This window comes from Psittacula echo (assembly GCF_963264785.1).
Source record: "Psittacula echo genome assembly, chromosome: 3".
Lineage (NCBI taxonomy): Eukaryota > Metazoa > Chordata > Aves > Psittaciformes > Psittacidae > Psittacula > Psittacula echo.
In genome coordinates, this window is record NC_137736.1 from 71,654,833 (window position 1) to 71,670,307 (window position 15,475).

General features: G+C 39.6%; 1 protein-coding gene across 1 annotated transcript in view; it reads right to left on the bottom strand.

The window, feature by feature from the left end:
- Nucleotides 1-15,475, bottom strand: part of PCCA (propionyl-CoA carboxylase subunit alpha) — a gene marked incomplete at both ends in the record, with an annotated part of 276,300 nt that overhangs the window by 67,952 nt on the left and 192,873 nt on the right. Inside the window, one exon of the mRNA XM_080612857.1 lies at nucleotides 5,157-5,255. Coding sequence (XP_080468983.1) covers nucleotides 5,157-5,255 — 99 coding nt within the window. The remainder of the gene's footprint in view (nucleotides 1-5,156; nucleotides 5,256-15,475) is intronic.

Genomic DNA, 15,475 nt, shown 5'->3' on the forward strand with positions numbered 1-15,475 from the left:
AATAATTCTGAAGTCACAGGTAAATGACAACAGTGGAGCGTGTGCAGTAATCACACAGCACCAAAGAATGGACCGTTAAGCAGTCTTCATGTACCCTGCTTGCTAAAGCTCTCCAAAATCATTTTCAGGGTTTAAGAAAATGACTGTGCTGAAGTAATGGTACTTTAAACCTGAAACCTATGTAATATATCGTTACCACAAATTACTATTTTGAGATCTCAAAACAATAATAAAGAGATATATATATAAGCAATTTTTTCTAAAAAAGAATTATACATGTTTGAAAAAGGTCTCCACAGTTTTGAAGGAAATGAATACTTGGGCATCGGCTTTGTTCTCCTGTCAGACATTTCCCAGAACACAGACATTTCCTAGGAACAAAGGCTTTATAACATACGGCGTTTCAATTTTTCTGTTATTATAGACCAAAATAATAATTATCAAAAGATACAGGGTATCAGAGAAGCACTTGAATTTGTCATATCCCAGGATGTAGAATACACTCCTCCTGCTGCAACTGTTGACGCAATAATAAATTAAATGAGAAAATAATAAGTGATGCTATCACTGAATTCCCTGTTACACTGTAAGTAGAGAAAATCCCACTGATAGATCTTCATGTATTTCATTCATAAAAACACTTGAAGCTTGAAACTGATGATTTCAGCTTTACAGGATCATGTTCTTGTTTAATAACTCCATTACTCTCTTAATTACACCTTGCTGTGACTGATAAAGACCTTTTTACCATAGAGTTTGGGATGTTCAACGAAGTCACAGAACAGTTAGGCTGGAAGGGACCTCTGGAAATCAGGCAGCCATATTCCCTATTCAAATCAAGGCTAATGTCAAAGTAATACTGAGCTGTGCAGGACCTTGTTCAGTTCAGTTCTGTCTACATCCTACAGAGCTTCAGTTCAGCAGAGACCAATCCTTTGAAAGCTGAGAAATACAAAGAAAAGGCATCACAGTGCCATTCTAAAACTGCTTTGCTGACGCTACCAAAAGCCACCAAGAGTTTTCCAGTCTCCAGCCTGAATGGCTGCACTAAGTTTAGAGGGTAGAAGGTTTCACTGTAGCAGGCTAGCAGAGCTGTGAAACGAGTGCAGGCCAGCAACATGCCAGTGGAAAGGCTGGGTGCATATGATATGACAAAGAGGTACAGCAGCGTTGGCAAAAGACGGTGACAAATAATTTAAACCATTCTATGATTCTGGCTCAGAATCTTTTTGCTGTAGGGAACAGTCTGCAAGTAAATGGTACACGAGGATGGGTTGAGTGCTTGATTATGGGATCAGTGAAAGCAGAGCATTTAAAAGCATGAAGGAGTTGTAAAATTCGTTCATGTGGAGTTGCCACAGAGGAGCCTCAGAATTTGACTGGTCAGTGAGGTGTTTTTGAGAACTTGCCCAAACATAAGTAATACCAAATCAAAGACGGTTTGAGGATCTCTTATATGTGTTTTTATTCTTGGGCAACCTGCTCTCTCTGCAGATACCTGATCTTCCTGCACAGTGTCCCAGTAGAAGGCACCTACTTGTAAACTGACTGTAGTAAGAACAGATTTGCAGTTAGGTTCAAGTCTGTCTGCTGGACTTCATGGATTCATTGATTTACCTTGAGGTCCCTCTAGACACTGGTTGACATGAAGGAAAGAAAGATGTTCAGCTCTAAGGAAAAGGCCACTTATTGCTCCCTTCTCTCCTTTTATCCACTCCCTAGTTCATGTTCACAGGTAAAGAGAAGCGGTGACAGCCAGTGACTTCTGTAGACACAGGGCTCAATGCAATACAGCTTACTTGTACATGGGAGCAGAGATAGAGGAATAAAAATACCCTCATTGTCCCAAAAGATGCCTGCTGCCTTTTTCCAACTGTTGTGACCATTCTGAACCACCGTTCTCCCTTCAGGTTTCCCCCGGAGTCCTTATGGTTCTTTTCCAGAACTCAACCAATCTCCTTTTTTCCACTAACTCCTCACAGAAATCAGTAAGCACCTCATGTATTTGTTTATTTTTACTCTAAATATTGCCTGAAAGTTTATATCATATTGGAATCAAGTTTTATACATTAATTTATTTTAAATATGTATTTTCCATTAAATAACAGCCAATCCTTTCAAATCTGAATCCTCAGGAAGACATATTGTGAATACCTGCCCAGTCACTTCTCTGATTTTTTAGTAAAGGCAGTTTCCAAATTCACAATAGCTAGGTGTAAGTCAGATTCTGAGACACTAATATCTTTGGAAGCAGGTAGGCAAAATCATTTTGGCAAAGTATTTCTGCACACACGAATTTCATTTGCTTGGGGAACAAAATCCTACGCTTGACAATGCGTTACATTCAGCCTTCCCAAATAAGAGAGGTAGAGTCTACTCATAAGTGGGGAAAAGAAACAGATCAGCCAAGGAACTACCAAAGGCAACCAGAACAAAAATACCATGATGGAATCTGTGTGCGTCAAGAATCGCTATGGGGTCTGCTCACACCTTCCTCCCTGGAGACTGCATCTCAGAAATCTCTTGCTCAAATGATCCCAAGTTTTCATCAGTTAATCACTTTGCACAGCACCTTATGGATTTCACAGTAATCCAAAGCAGCACAAAGATTTCTGAGTCCTTATACCGCAGCCAAACAGTCCTGCAGTATACCCCAGGGTTCTGGTCCCTCCATCATCTGGGGACCCGGCCAGGCACTCTGCAGGGCCCATCTGCTGCACACAGATGGGCTTCCTCGCAAAAGGAAACAAAAGCAGGAGGGAGGGGCTGCCACACATCCTAGTTGTGCCCTGATATGCCCTAGACAGACTGTGACCAGGGTAGATACCTCTCCTCAGGCATCAGACACACTCCCAGGTCACGTACTCTAGAAACAGCCCTAGAAAACCTGTTTTTTAAACTCATGATACTCTGTGGCAGAACTGGTGCTCTGCTTTGCTCTAATACACACGGAACCTTGAGCAGAGGAGTGGAAATGTAGGATTATGCTTAATTACTTATTTTTAAATGTGCGACAGATAGGCGACAATTTGAATGTCTAGACTATAATTTACATAAATACATTTTAAACCAAAACATTTTAAAATTATTTCTTTCCTGTTTCTACGCTTAAATGCTTTGCTGGATTGAGGCCAGACTGCAGGATCAAGCTGAAGGTGCATAAATCAAACCTTCAAAGAAATGTAATGTTCACAAAGACTGTATTGGGTTGAGCAAATTTAGAAGAATGAAACCAACTATGAACAGAAATTAGATTGGCTAAAAATTAATAAAGCACAGCTGGAATTATTTGATTCATCATATATGTTGCTTAAATGGCTCTAGGGCTGAGTTTTGCTGAAAGAAGATACTTCAAGACTCTGGGGTCAATTGCTTTTGGAGACAAATTGACCTACAGGAATACACTTGTCTAATTTGGTTCTTGCAGTGGGGCAAGTCTACAGAAATACATAACCAAAAAACCAATTTAGATTTCAGTGAGCGGATATCAGAGGTCAAGTTTAAGGTTCCCATCAATTTACATATATACACTAAAAGATTAATAACTTTTCAAGCTACTGGATTCTTTGCTAAAAGCAAAGACTTATAGATAAAATCTGAGAGAGAAACAACATGTGCTTATTCCACATTCTGTTTGATAGATACCATGCAGTCAGCTCACTGCTTGTTGCTGTGGCTATCCCTGCTATATTTCATGCAGTTTGGTCATAGAGAATTGCAAGTAACTACTGCTGCTCAGCTCCTAGAGGAAAGCATGTTCAGATCTCACCATCATTAATTTTGAAACTAATTTTCTGTGCCAGTTCAAATATTACATTTTTAGTTAACTGGCCTTCCTACTATTAGTTATACTCTGCGTTCTGTGCTCAGTCACATAGTTATTGTATCATTTTCAACGAGGCCTTCTGAATATGGTTATCCATTCTAAATACAAAGCTTTTCCCTTAGCCAGACTGTATATATTCATACATCGGTATTTTTTCCTATTCAAAATTAAGAATGCACTTTATAAACTATCACAAAATGGACCAGTATTATAATATGGAAATACACTTTAAAATAGAAAATTATTTTAGATGTACACAAGCCCTAAGGCTGGCACTGACCTTTCAAGAAATCTACAAAACTTCAGTCCAGAATTTACTTGGGCACGCAATGAAAATTTCACTCTCAGTCAAACCTTGAAAGACAGAGTAATTTTCATCCTCAAGTTGCAGTCTTTCAAATTTAGTCAAAACAAGAATAATATTTCCAGTTGGGTAATTTACCAGGAGTGAAAATGAAAAAATAAATTCACACGTTTCACTGTGAAATCTGACCACTGAGAAATATATTGGAAATAGATTTACCTTCAATAACTTCAACAGTTTTTCTCTTTTTTTCTCCTTTTACTATTACCAGGATCAATAAATATTCATAAATAAATGATGTGTCAACAAATGTACAAATCCTGACTAGCATTATCTTCAGAAAATTTACAAGGCAGCTAAAGGCACACCTCTTTGTTTCAAACACATTAGTGGTCAGAAAGAAAGAATATATGACTACATTAAACTTTTTTAGTTCTTTCTTTTCAGAGCCACACAAGTTTGGGATGTTTTCTACATTTTCCTTTTCAAATGAGGGAACTAATCATATTTCATAAGAGCATGTAAAAAAACCCACAAAGAAAACCCAAAACACCTTACATGGGAGATGCACTGCCCTGTGACTTTCAAAATGCAAAGGCCCAAAAGTGGAAAAATCATGTGATCCAGACAAGAGCAAAAGAATAATTTTATTGTAGGACCCCACACAGGGTTTGGTTGGTTTGCTGGGTTTGACTTTTTTACAATAATCCATTCTTTATTTCTTAAGTTATTAAGAAACTACATATCTTCACAATCATTAAGAGATCCTAGAAACTTGAATAAATTTCTGCCTAAAATAAGCAACTTCTCTTTGAAAGAAGGATATTCAGAACTCTGGAAAAGTAAATCTGAAAGAAGATTGCTCTACTGCAGCTCTGGATGCATTCAAAGTAGAAGGATTATATTATTTGTAAAACATCACATAATTTTTATGATGCAGCTAGTTTAGACCCCATATATCAGTATTATTTGTATACCCAAAAGCTTCTGGTTATTTATTTGTAAATAAAGCATCAGTGAATTTACCTGTATAGTCCTCTGAGTGCCATCAATGGTGACAGACAATAAGGGTGAAGCCAGGTTCCACTCGCTGGTCACATTTAGTTTCATCCCATCAACTTCCACCTGTTGTGACACCAAACAAGGCTGTTACTATGAAGACAGACAGAAAACTGATCTCAAGTTCATTACTGCATACAAAGCAGCAACCATTTTAAAACAGATGGCTCCCAAACAACCTGTCATGTTTACTGCTTCTGCCATAAAAGACAGGGTCCAACAACAGAGTCTTCCAGCTATCTCTGGGGAGAGGTGAAGGACCTGTGAACAGCTGCCTCTGAGTAGCAAGGTTTCAAGTGATTTCCAGCAAGTAACAAACAGCCATCCAACTTTTAAACCTATCTGGACATGCTACATTTACTGCAATTAGACAAGTAATGCATATAAATTCCAGTGACACCTTGCAACCCACACAACAGGGCTTGCATATAATATTCTCTCCAAGGACCACGGAAGAACTTTTCTTATGCTTCTAATGAAGGGTTTTGCATTGTTATCTTAATTAATATGAGGCAGTAATTAATTCTTTGGTGTTTTGCCTCAAAGTCTAGGAAAACTTTGCAAATTCTGTCATGTTTTCTTCCAATATACAGCTAATCAGAGGAACACAATTTCTGAGTGAAGTCCAGAAAGATTTTTTTTTTATATTTATATATAAAAATTTATATATATAAATTTATATATATTTTTAATATATACATAGATCGTTCCATAATCTTTACACAAAAATATTTCTAGGTGAAAAGCAAATATTCTCAGTTCTGAAGAAGTAATTGAAGTGGCTGTAATGACATTTCTGTCATTCTTCTATTGTATAATACTGTTTAAAAACATTCAATGAAGAGCTGGATTACGAAAAATAAAAATTACTATATATGGATTAATATTATTAATGATCAATAGTTGTAGCATGTTTTGGGCACTCATCATGCTATCCAAGGTAAGTAAATACAATTTCAGGTATATATTTTAATAAAAACAGAAGAAAAAACATAGTTGGCTGATTTACTTTCTCTCAAAATCTCTGAAACAGACTCAATTAGTAAATTACAGACAATACTGACAATGACATAAATATTGCATACATTCTCAGTAAACTAGAGAAAAATTACTGCATTTAGAATAAAAGCTGAGCCCACATTTTGCAAAATAAAACTTTAAAAGCCTACTCTTTCAGATCTCAGACTAATCATTATTTCACCTCATAATAAGAACAGGCAACCATTATTTTAGTGTAACTTAAAAGAAATCCATAACAGAGAAGTGCAGAGGAGCAACGTGTAATTTGATAATTTTATTTCAGTCAAGAAGAAAAAGTACTGGCACAAAAAAACAACAACAACAAAAAACCACTCTAATTTTATAGACTTTACTTTAGAACACAAAAATCTGTCTTAGTGACACAATCTACTCAATTTCTACAGGCTTTAACTATAAATAAAGTTACAGGAAAAGAACATGAAGAAAAACAAGTCATTTATAACGGTTCACCACCAGGCCAGATTAGCTGGCATGCTTTAGGTACTTTACACTGCTCCAGTGATGCAAACCAGCCCCGAACCTGGCTTGAGTTAAACCAGACCTGCAGCTGGTTTGCATTGCCAGAGCACTGCAAAGCAGCTGGAACTCAGCACTGAATGTAGCCCGCTCTCAGCAAACCTGAATCAGCAAATACTGTGTTTACTGAGAACTGCAGAAACATCTGAAAAAAGACTTTCCAAATGGAGAAAAGCAAACCTGGTGCTCTGTCTCTGCTCTCTTTGTTTACCAATTGAACTCTGGTCAGACAATTATTGAAAAAGCTGTCTGGCACTATTACTATAACCAAAGAAAGACTGCACTGCAGCCTGGGTCTGAAAACATCATTTACCATGCTTCTCCGGGGAAGGAGGTGAGATGGTATGAAAGCATATCAGGCTTCTGGCCACCAAAAAACCTTCAATTTCACACTGTGCTTGTACTGCAGCATTTACACACAGCCCCTCAGAAAATCTACAGCTGGTATCTATGGTCCCAGTGAAAGGTGTTCCAGTGGTAAGATGCAAGTCGATACCTCCAAAACAAACTCAATTTAATCATTAGCTCTTTTGTCACTATACAGATGAACAAAGGAGAAGTAAACCAAGTGTGTCAGAGCAGTAAATGACCTGTTCAAAATCTCTCACAAGGATCAATACAAGTCTAGCCACCATTGATTCCAGATTACATTGGTATCAAAAATTTCTGGTGGAAGCCATCCTGAAAGAAGAAACGCAAGCAATCAGATGATAGGTCTAAACAAGCCCTGGCACTGTAGGAACACCATGACTGCTTATGTGCAGTAGAAAAGCCAGCAGACCAATATATTGCCTCTACTATGTTTTCCCTGTTCAAGAAAGAATAAAAGGCTGGGGAAGGGGAAGTGTTATTTGAACATATATTGAGCATATCCCAGAAAACTGCAGCAGTTTTCTCACAGAATAGAGCTACAGGCTCTTAGCTGTTTTCACCTGAGGCTCACCATGGTATGTGCAACTGGGGAAGATGATGTGAAGCCAAGAGAATCACCTGGAAGTTGGCTATCTATCTCTGCTCCAACACGTAGGATGGCAAACCCAGGTCAAGCCATCAGAGAAAATGAGTAAGGACTGACATAAGAGATTTACCACACAGTGAGCATGCTACTTTTACTACAAACAAGGGGAAAGTGGGATGACACAACCAACCAAAACCAAAAAACAGATGGGGGTTGAAATCAAACTAGCGTTTTATCTAACACAGCAAATCTTCCTTTTGCAGCTTGGCAGCCAACAGCCTAGAGAGTTAGATGGTGGAGACAGGGGAATAGATACTTGAAGAACTTACCAGAAGTTTGCATTTGCCTTCACTCCTCCTCTAGCAATGGATATGATAACAGAACCTAACAAATAATGCAATAAAACCAGAGGCTTTTTGCTTTAGCCTTGGAGGGGCATATGTATATTGTATTGTGTTGCTTGGGGGAATTACTCTATAGTAACTATGGCTGTTTGAACTACTGCTACAGTACATCAATGAGGCATGGGAGTGGTGGATTTTGCTTTTAATTTTTTAAATAGGATTGTTTGTCCCTGTGTAAGGGCATAAAAGATAAAAGCAAGCACGGTCCTCCTGCACAATTATTTCCAATTCTAAAGCTATTGTAAATGCGGTCTCGGGAAGAAGAATGACAAGTCCAAGACATGATGCTAGAAAAAGGTCAACAGCTTACTCCACTGTCACAACTCTGCAGACTTTTGCTGGCATGCACCTGAACTACACAAGCAGCAGCTCCTTCACCTCTTGTGGACTGAGTTCCTGATGTTCAGCATGATAGGTACCAGCTAACCAATAGTGCAAAGAGCTGAAAAGCATAATCTGCATTCAGTTTCCTTTAGAAAACATAATTTGGCATTCTATATGCATGTCAGGCAATTAAAGAAGGCAGCACAAGCCTGAGTGTTATAGCCCTGTTAATTTACTAATGCAGAGTCTCGCATACATCTGGCACATGTCACTTCTTTTCTCCTGGAAATGAAGGTGGTTTTCCAAGAGACTGGAGGGCAGCTCAAGCATTTGTTTCCTGCCTGATGCTTCAAAACATTATGCCTGAAGTTCCTTATGCCAGCCTTTAATCTAATTTAAGTCTGCTGATTTAATGCCATAGTTTCAATTTTTCTTCTTAACAGAGTTTTAACTTGATGCTTCTGGTTTAACTCCTACCCTAGAGAGTCCTGGTTATGACATCCCTACCCTTATTCTTTATACCTCTAAATTCTACATCTTGCTATAGGAGAAGTGATGGTATTCCCTAGTCGATAGATCAACCAAATGAAAAGTCATCCTCTGTAGACCTCCCTTGCTGAAATCTTTCCCTGATCAAGACAGCTGCCCATGAGATGTTACCTTTCAGGAAAACAGACATTACTGTTCACAGAAGATTTATGAATATTTGGTGTCATAGAATCCGATCCCTCCAACTGACATTAGTTCAACTGCATATCTTAAGACACATCCAGTGGGCAGCAAGTTCTACAGTTCTACAAACTGAAACCTTAAAATCATCTAAGCAAGGCAAGAACAACAGTAGCATACATTGCTGCTGTAATTTTGAAGTAGCATACATGTTTGAGGACTTTACTCAAGCCTGCACAAAATAAGGATGTCCTCTTCTCTGGGAAAAGTAACTGTCATGGGCAGAAGCCTCTTCACCTCTATTACTGCTAAACACCACCACCCATGCCAAAATAGCAAAGAGATTCTTTTCATTTTTGTAAGTCAGGTGGAGGATAGGTATTGCTTCTTGGGTAGAAAACAGTGGGCAGAAGACTCAGAGCACAGTGTGGCAATAAAAAGTCCAGCTGTACACAGCAGTATTTAAGTAACTGTTTCTCTGCAGTGATTTCAGACTAAACCAAATTGAGTTGGACAAAGCAGCTTTTGGTTTCTTTTCACAAAATTCCTGAAACTCTAATCTAATCTACTATCCAGCTAATGGAGAAGCACATGAAATGGAAAAGGAAAGTGAAACCTGTCCTGTGCTAAAGCTACCATTCCACATATCCTTAGGAACATGAGGCTGATGAGTCTAAGGCTTTCTTTAGAAGCTTGATGCATTTTGTACAATATTTTGCTAGTCCTCAATGTAAAAAACTCTTTCCTAGTTAGCAGGAGAGCTCAAAGACTATCTTGCACCTTTTTGTATATTCTCAAAGCTAATACCCACAACACACTTCCTTATCATGAAAATTACCAGCCACCTGGAGGCTCTAAGAACTTTGCAGAGTTGTCTTGGCAATTATAGCAGTAATTGGCCTATTCCAGGTAACTCCCCCCAGCACTGAGCATGACATGCTGTGGTATGGAATATCCCTTTGCTAGTTTGGGTCAGGTGTCCTGTCTCTGCTCTTTCCCAGCTTCTCATGCTCCTCCTCACTGGCAGAGCATGAGAGACTGAAAAGTCCTTGATTGGGGGTAAGCATTACTTGGCAACAACTAAAACGTGCCTGTGTTATCAGCATTGTTCTCAGACTAAAGCCAAAACACAGCACTGTACCAGCTACTAGGAAGAAAAATAACTCTATTCCAGCTGAAACCAGGACAACTACCTTGAATAAAACCAGATTCAATATCTGTCCCATTAGGAAATAGTATCAACCAAATAGTATTTCACATGTTGGTGTTCATAAATGCAAAGAACCCATAAAGATTTTGCATGTGGGCAGTTCTTATTAGTTAAGCTCCTGCTTACATATGTTTTTTCTCCTTTCTTTTGGACTGTAGACCAAAGAACATAGAGTAGACAAAGAGCCAGGGTCTGATTACCTATAAACTGATATTTTTCAGGGTCATGTCCTAGAAGAGGTGACAAAGTGTACTCCTGTCACATATTCTGATGGCACAAAACTGGGGCAAACAGCTAACACATTCTAGGGCAGGCCTGCCATCAAGGGGGGGCTGGGGCTAGACAGGCAAGATGAAGGGTCTAATGGAAACTTTGTGGAATTCAAGACTAATCGTTAAGTCCAACATATAGGAAGGAAAAGCCTGTTGCAATTATACAGCCTGGGACCTGACTGGCTGGGGAGCAGCTCTATGGAGGATCTGAGATGTGGGCAGACATGTCAGCTGTACATGAATGAGTCAGTAGCACGTCTTGGCAACAAAGGCAGCAAAGAGTGTCCTGTGCTCTGTTAACAAAAGCATAGTCTGCTGAGAGATGGAAGAGATTAGACCCTCTACTCAAAACTCAGACCACATCTAGGGACCACAAGGCAGACACTGACTTTGGTTGTAAAAAGTTCTCATTAGCCCATTCCTCTTACCTGTCTAGGTCCCACTGGGTGGCAGCATTGCCCTTGACTGTATTGAATAGTTTCTCCAGTCCTATACCTTCTGTATGTTTTATTATTGTGCACTCCTATTGCCTCTTTCAGGTCACTGATAAGGTTGTTGAACAGGACTGATCACAATACAGACCCTTGGTGAACTGAGTAGAGTACAACCCATTAACTAGGACCAGCTGAGCCTGACCACTCAACTGGCTTTTTATCCATCTGGTTGTGTCAGATGGTGCCAAAAGGCTTGCTAAAGTCAAGGTAAATGGCATTCACTCCTCTCCCCTAGTCCACAAATCCTGTCAATTTATCATAGAAGGCTGCCAGGTTGATCAGCCTTCAGTAAACTCACGCTTACTGTTCCCTATCGCTTTCTTTATGTGCCTAGAAATGTGCTCCTAGAGGACTCACTTTATGAAGCTCCCAGGGAATGTAGCCTGACCAGGCTATAGTTCCAAGGGGTTTGCTTTTGGCCTTTTCTGAAGACTGGTGCAACATTTATCAACTCAGCCATGCCCAGTGACAGGATCAAGGAGCACTGGCCATAAACATTCAAGAAGTTTCACATCAACATGAGGAAGAACTTCTTTACATTGAGGGTGGCAGAGCACTGGAACAACCTGCCCAGGAGGGTCATAGAGTCTCCCTCTCTGGAGACATTAAAAACCTGTCTGGATGTGTTCCTGTACAATCTGCTCTAGGTGGTCCTGCCTTATCAGGGGGACTGGGCTGGATGATCTCCAGAGGTCTCTTCCAACCCTAACGATTCTGCGGTTTGCTTTTCCCTTGTAATGAGGTACCTCCCTCAACTTTAACAACCTTTCAAAGATATAGAGTGCAGTCTTGCTACCACATCTGTTGGCTCTCTCAGCACTCCTGGATGCAACCTGTCCGGTCCCACAGATTTCCACATGTTGAACTCTCCCAGTCCCTGACTTGATCTGCAACTGCCTCCTCCCTGAACTCTTTCACTAATAACAGAGGCCTGGGAGACATGGTGAAGACGGAAGCAAGGAAGTCATCAGGTCTCTGGGACTTACCTGTGTCTGCTGTTATCGAATTACTTGTTATCCCTTTGTTGATGCAGCAATCCCATTTCAGCATTTTATTACTAATGCAGTGGTAAAAGCTCTCATTGTTCATAACATTCCTTGCAGCTGTCAAGGTAAGTTTTGGGTTTCCTAACACTATCCCTCCATGCCCAGACAATTCTTCTAAATTCCCCCTTTGTATCCTGTCACTGCTTCTACCTTTCATATGCTGCCTTTTTGCACTGGAGTTCTGCCATTATACCTGTTCTTAACCTGTTTACGTGATAGAGGTGCTTTATTTACTGAGTATTCTTGCATGTAGAGGATGCTGTCCTTAAAGACCTGCCAGCTTTTCTGAGCTCTTTTGGTTTTCAGAGTTGTTTCCCATGGAACTCTCCCTACCTGCTAAATAAATAAAGAATAAGCTGAAGTCCACTAGCCTGAAGTTTGGAGTCTCTACCCTGCTACTCTTGTTCTTCGCTCCCTTCAGGATCCTGAACACCAACCATTTATTTCATGGTTGCTGTAGCCAAGGCTGTCATTGATTACCATGTCTTCAACCAGTTCTTCCTTGACAGTGAACAGCAGATCTGGCTGTGTCAACACCAGTTCATTCACTCAGTACCAGTATCAATCAGTTGTTCCAAACACCCTTCAGAAATCCTCCTTGCATTACACCATCTTGCCCTTCCAGAAGATGTCAGGGTTCCCCATGAGGACCACATTCTATGAGGCATCTGCAAGATTTGCTGCCAAAAAACTTCATGAAAGAGCAAATAGGACAGACAGATCTGGTGGCCAACAGTGCTGCATATCGACAAACTCTTAAAAATGTCATAGAGAGAAGTTCCTTTAAGCCTGCAACAGTGGCTTTCAAATAAAAAACTAATTCATTGATGCTTATATGACAGCAATTTCTTTTATTCAAAGTAACCAGTTGTTTTAGCTTGCATTTCTCTGGAAGTGTTCAAGGCCAGGTTGGACGGGGCTTTGAGCAACCTGGTCTAGTGGAAGGTGCCCCTGCCCATGGCAGGGGGGTTGGAACTAGATGATCTTTAAGGTCCCTTCCAACCCAAACTATTCTGTGATATTCAGCTTGTAGTTATTGACAATATCTTCACACATCAGATTAATGGGCTGACCTTTTTTCTTCTTTTCTTAAAGTGACTGTAAGGTTAGCTTTTTGGACTTTTGAAGTGCTTGGCCAGATGCTTTCAAAAGGAAGTTAAATCTCATTAAAAAGGTCTCTTTTTGAAAAAAAAAACAAACTTTCCTTTTGTTCATATCAGCACTTACTTTTTTAAAAGACCCCAAGAGAGAGTTCCTGCCTATAGATCACTTGTCCTGAAGAAAGCCCTGTTAACTATTTATAGATCATGTCCTTTTGTACCAAACTAGATCAAGCATTTTATTCAGTGCATGACTGCAGGAGAGAAATTCATTTGCTCTAAGTGTCATCAAGGCAGCCTTTTACCTGCTATGAACAAGACCAGATCTGAATTGCTAGGCTTTTACTTCAAATACACATTTTGACATTGTGTGGGGTGCCATCATTTCTTTCAAGTTTTCAAAGTATTAAGCACATTCATAGAATGGGCAGTCTTTAATCACAAGAAGAGCAAATAGCCCATAACCACTAGAATAAAGCAAACACATGTGCACACATTCAGATTATCTCTCTCTCCTTTAAAGTAGCACTTATAGATGCAAATTACCGTTAGCTGCTTTGGTATATCTCAATTTAGAAATGGGAGCATGCCAGCCTAGAGACCGAGGAGAGGAGCACACAACAGGTATCAGCTCCTCAGCTCAACAACAGAATCAAAACAAAACAAGAGAGAGAAGTGATGGCCTTCATCACCTCTAATCAGCAAGGGCTTTCTTTGAGCATTCACTAGGGAAGTGATCCTCTCCATAAAACTGAGCAGAGAGCCTGTATGAAACAAAAATACTCCACTGTGGCAAATGCTGTTTCACTACTTCAGTTTTCTTTGTGGAGTCATTACTAAGACAACATCTCGTATTTGTAACCCACCCGAGCCCATTAAAGTAAAAAAAAAGAAGATAAAACACAGCAAGAAAATAAATCAGCTATTCAAAATCATGGACGTCTGCTAGAAACAGTTTCAGGCACAAAAAGCACAGCTGATTTGGGGAATATGGGTGTCTCATTATAAGATCAGTAGAAGAGAAGAAGAAAGAACATGCCTTGCTTTCCCCCTTCCAGTTGTTCTACCTAGACAAATGCCCTGGGCTCTGCCTCACTAAATATGCTCCAGCCTGGCTACAGTTACTGCTCCTAGATGGCTGGAAAATAGTGCCAGTGGTTCAAACAGCATGTGTATAACAGGGCACTTTCAAAGTTGTGTTGCACTCCAGTTTTCCTTAGTTGATAGGGTAACGTCTTGGGGATATTCTCATTTTCTATGTTGAAAAAGGGTCTACCATAGAGACCAGTGACAGAAGCTGGGTCATAGAGGACATTATGCTGGGAGTTAAAAATACATTGGTAAAATAGTGATAAGGTAGACACTGCTGTTTTAGTAGCTTTTGAGTCATGATTCATGCCTATATACTAAAATCACTAAGCAAACATGATTCCTAAGTGACTTTCAGCTGTGGTGTTTCCACTCTTCCACTTCGGAGGCACACAGCGATCCCAAGACATATCCCACTTGACAGTATGAATACTCAAAGAGCAGAATGACATTATCATACCAAAGTGCTATTACAAAACACGACGCACTAAAACTCATCATTGTGGTTTAAATTCCATTTTAGACAAAAACCACATTTTGGAATCTATGTTTTTTAAGCATTCATCTAATACATATATTCATTTAGTGGAAGCTTTGCAATAAGGGTAGACAAGCTAAGAACAGGTTTGCTTTTTTTTAAACTAGAAAGACTGCATCACCAGAAGCTGAATCTCAGGCGTAGAGTTAAGAATTAATGAATTCCTGCCTCGACTGCCAATGTGCTGCTGACAAATCATACATAACTCTGAAGGCTATAATTTTTGTTTTCTTAATTGGGAGAGCAGGGTGGGAATTAATAATGGCTATCGAGGAACTCCGAGTACCACTCCAGATGCCAATCCAGAAAACTATCACCAGGGAATATAAATTAGGAAGATTACTTTTAAAAGAAAAGTTAAAAACAAGCAAACAAACAAAAATGCAACCCATGCAGACCAACATCTGCACACACATTCCCAAGCTTGGGAAAAAAACCCAATGAAAAATGAGTAAATTAGTTCCTACTGGTCTCCTTTCTACCTCCTTTCTAAAATGAGAATTATGCATTAGGTAGACTTCCACGTCTGGTCTAAACAGCACCACAGCAATTTGAAGGGCATTTGAAATCATTAGGACCATATCCATCAACTGAGAAGTGTTTTATTTCACACACCATTTACAAC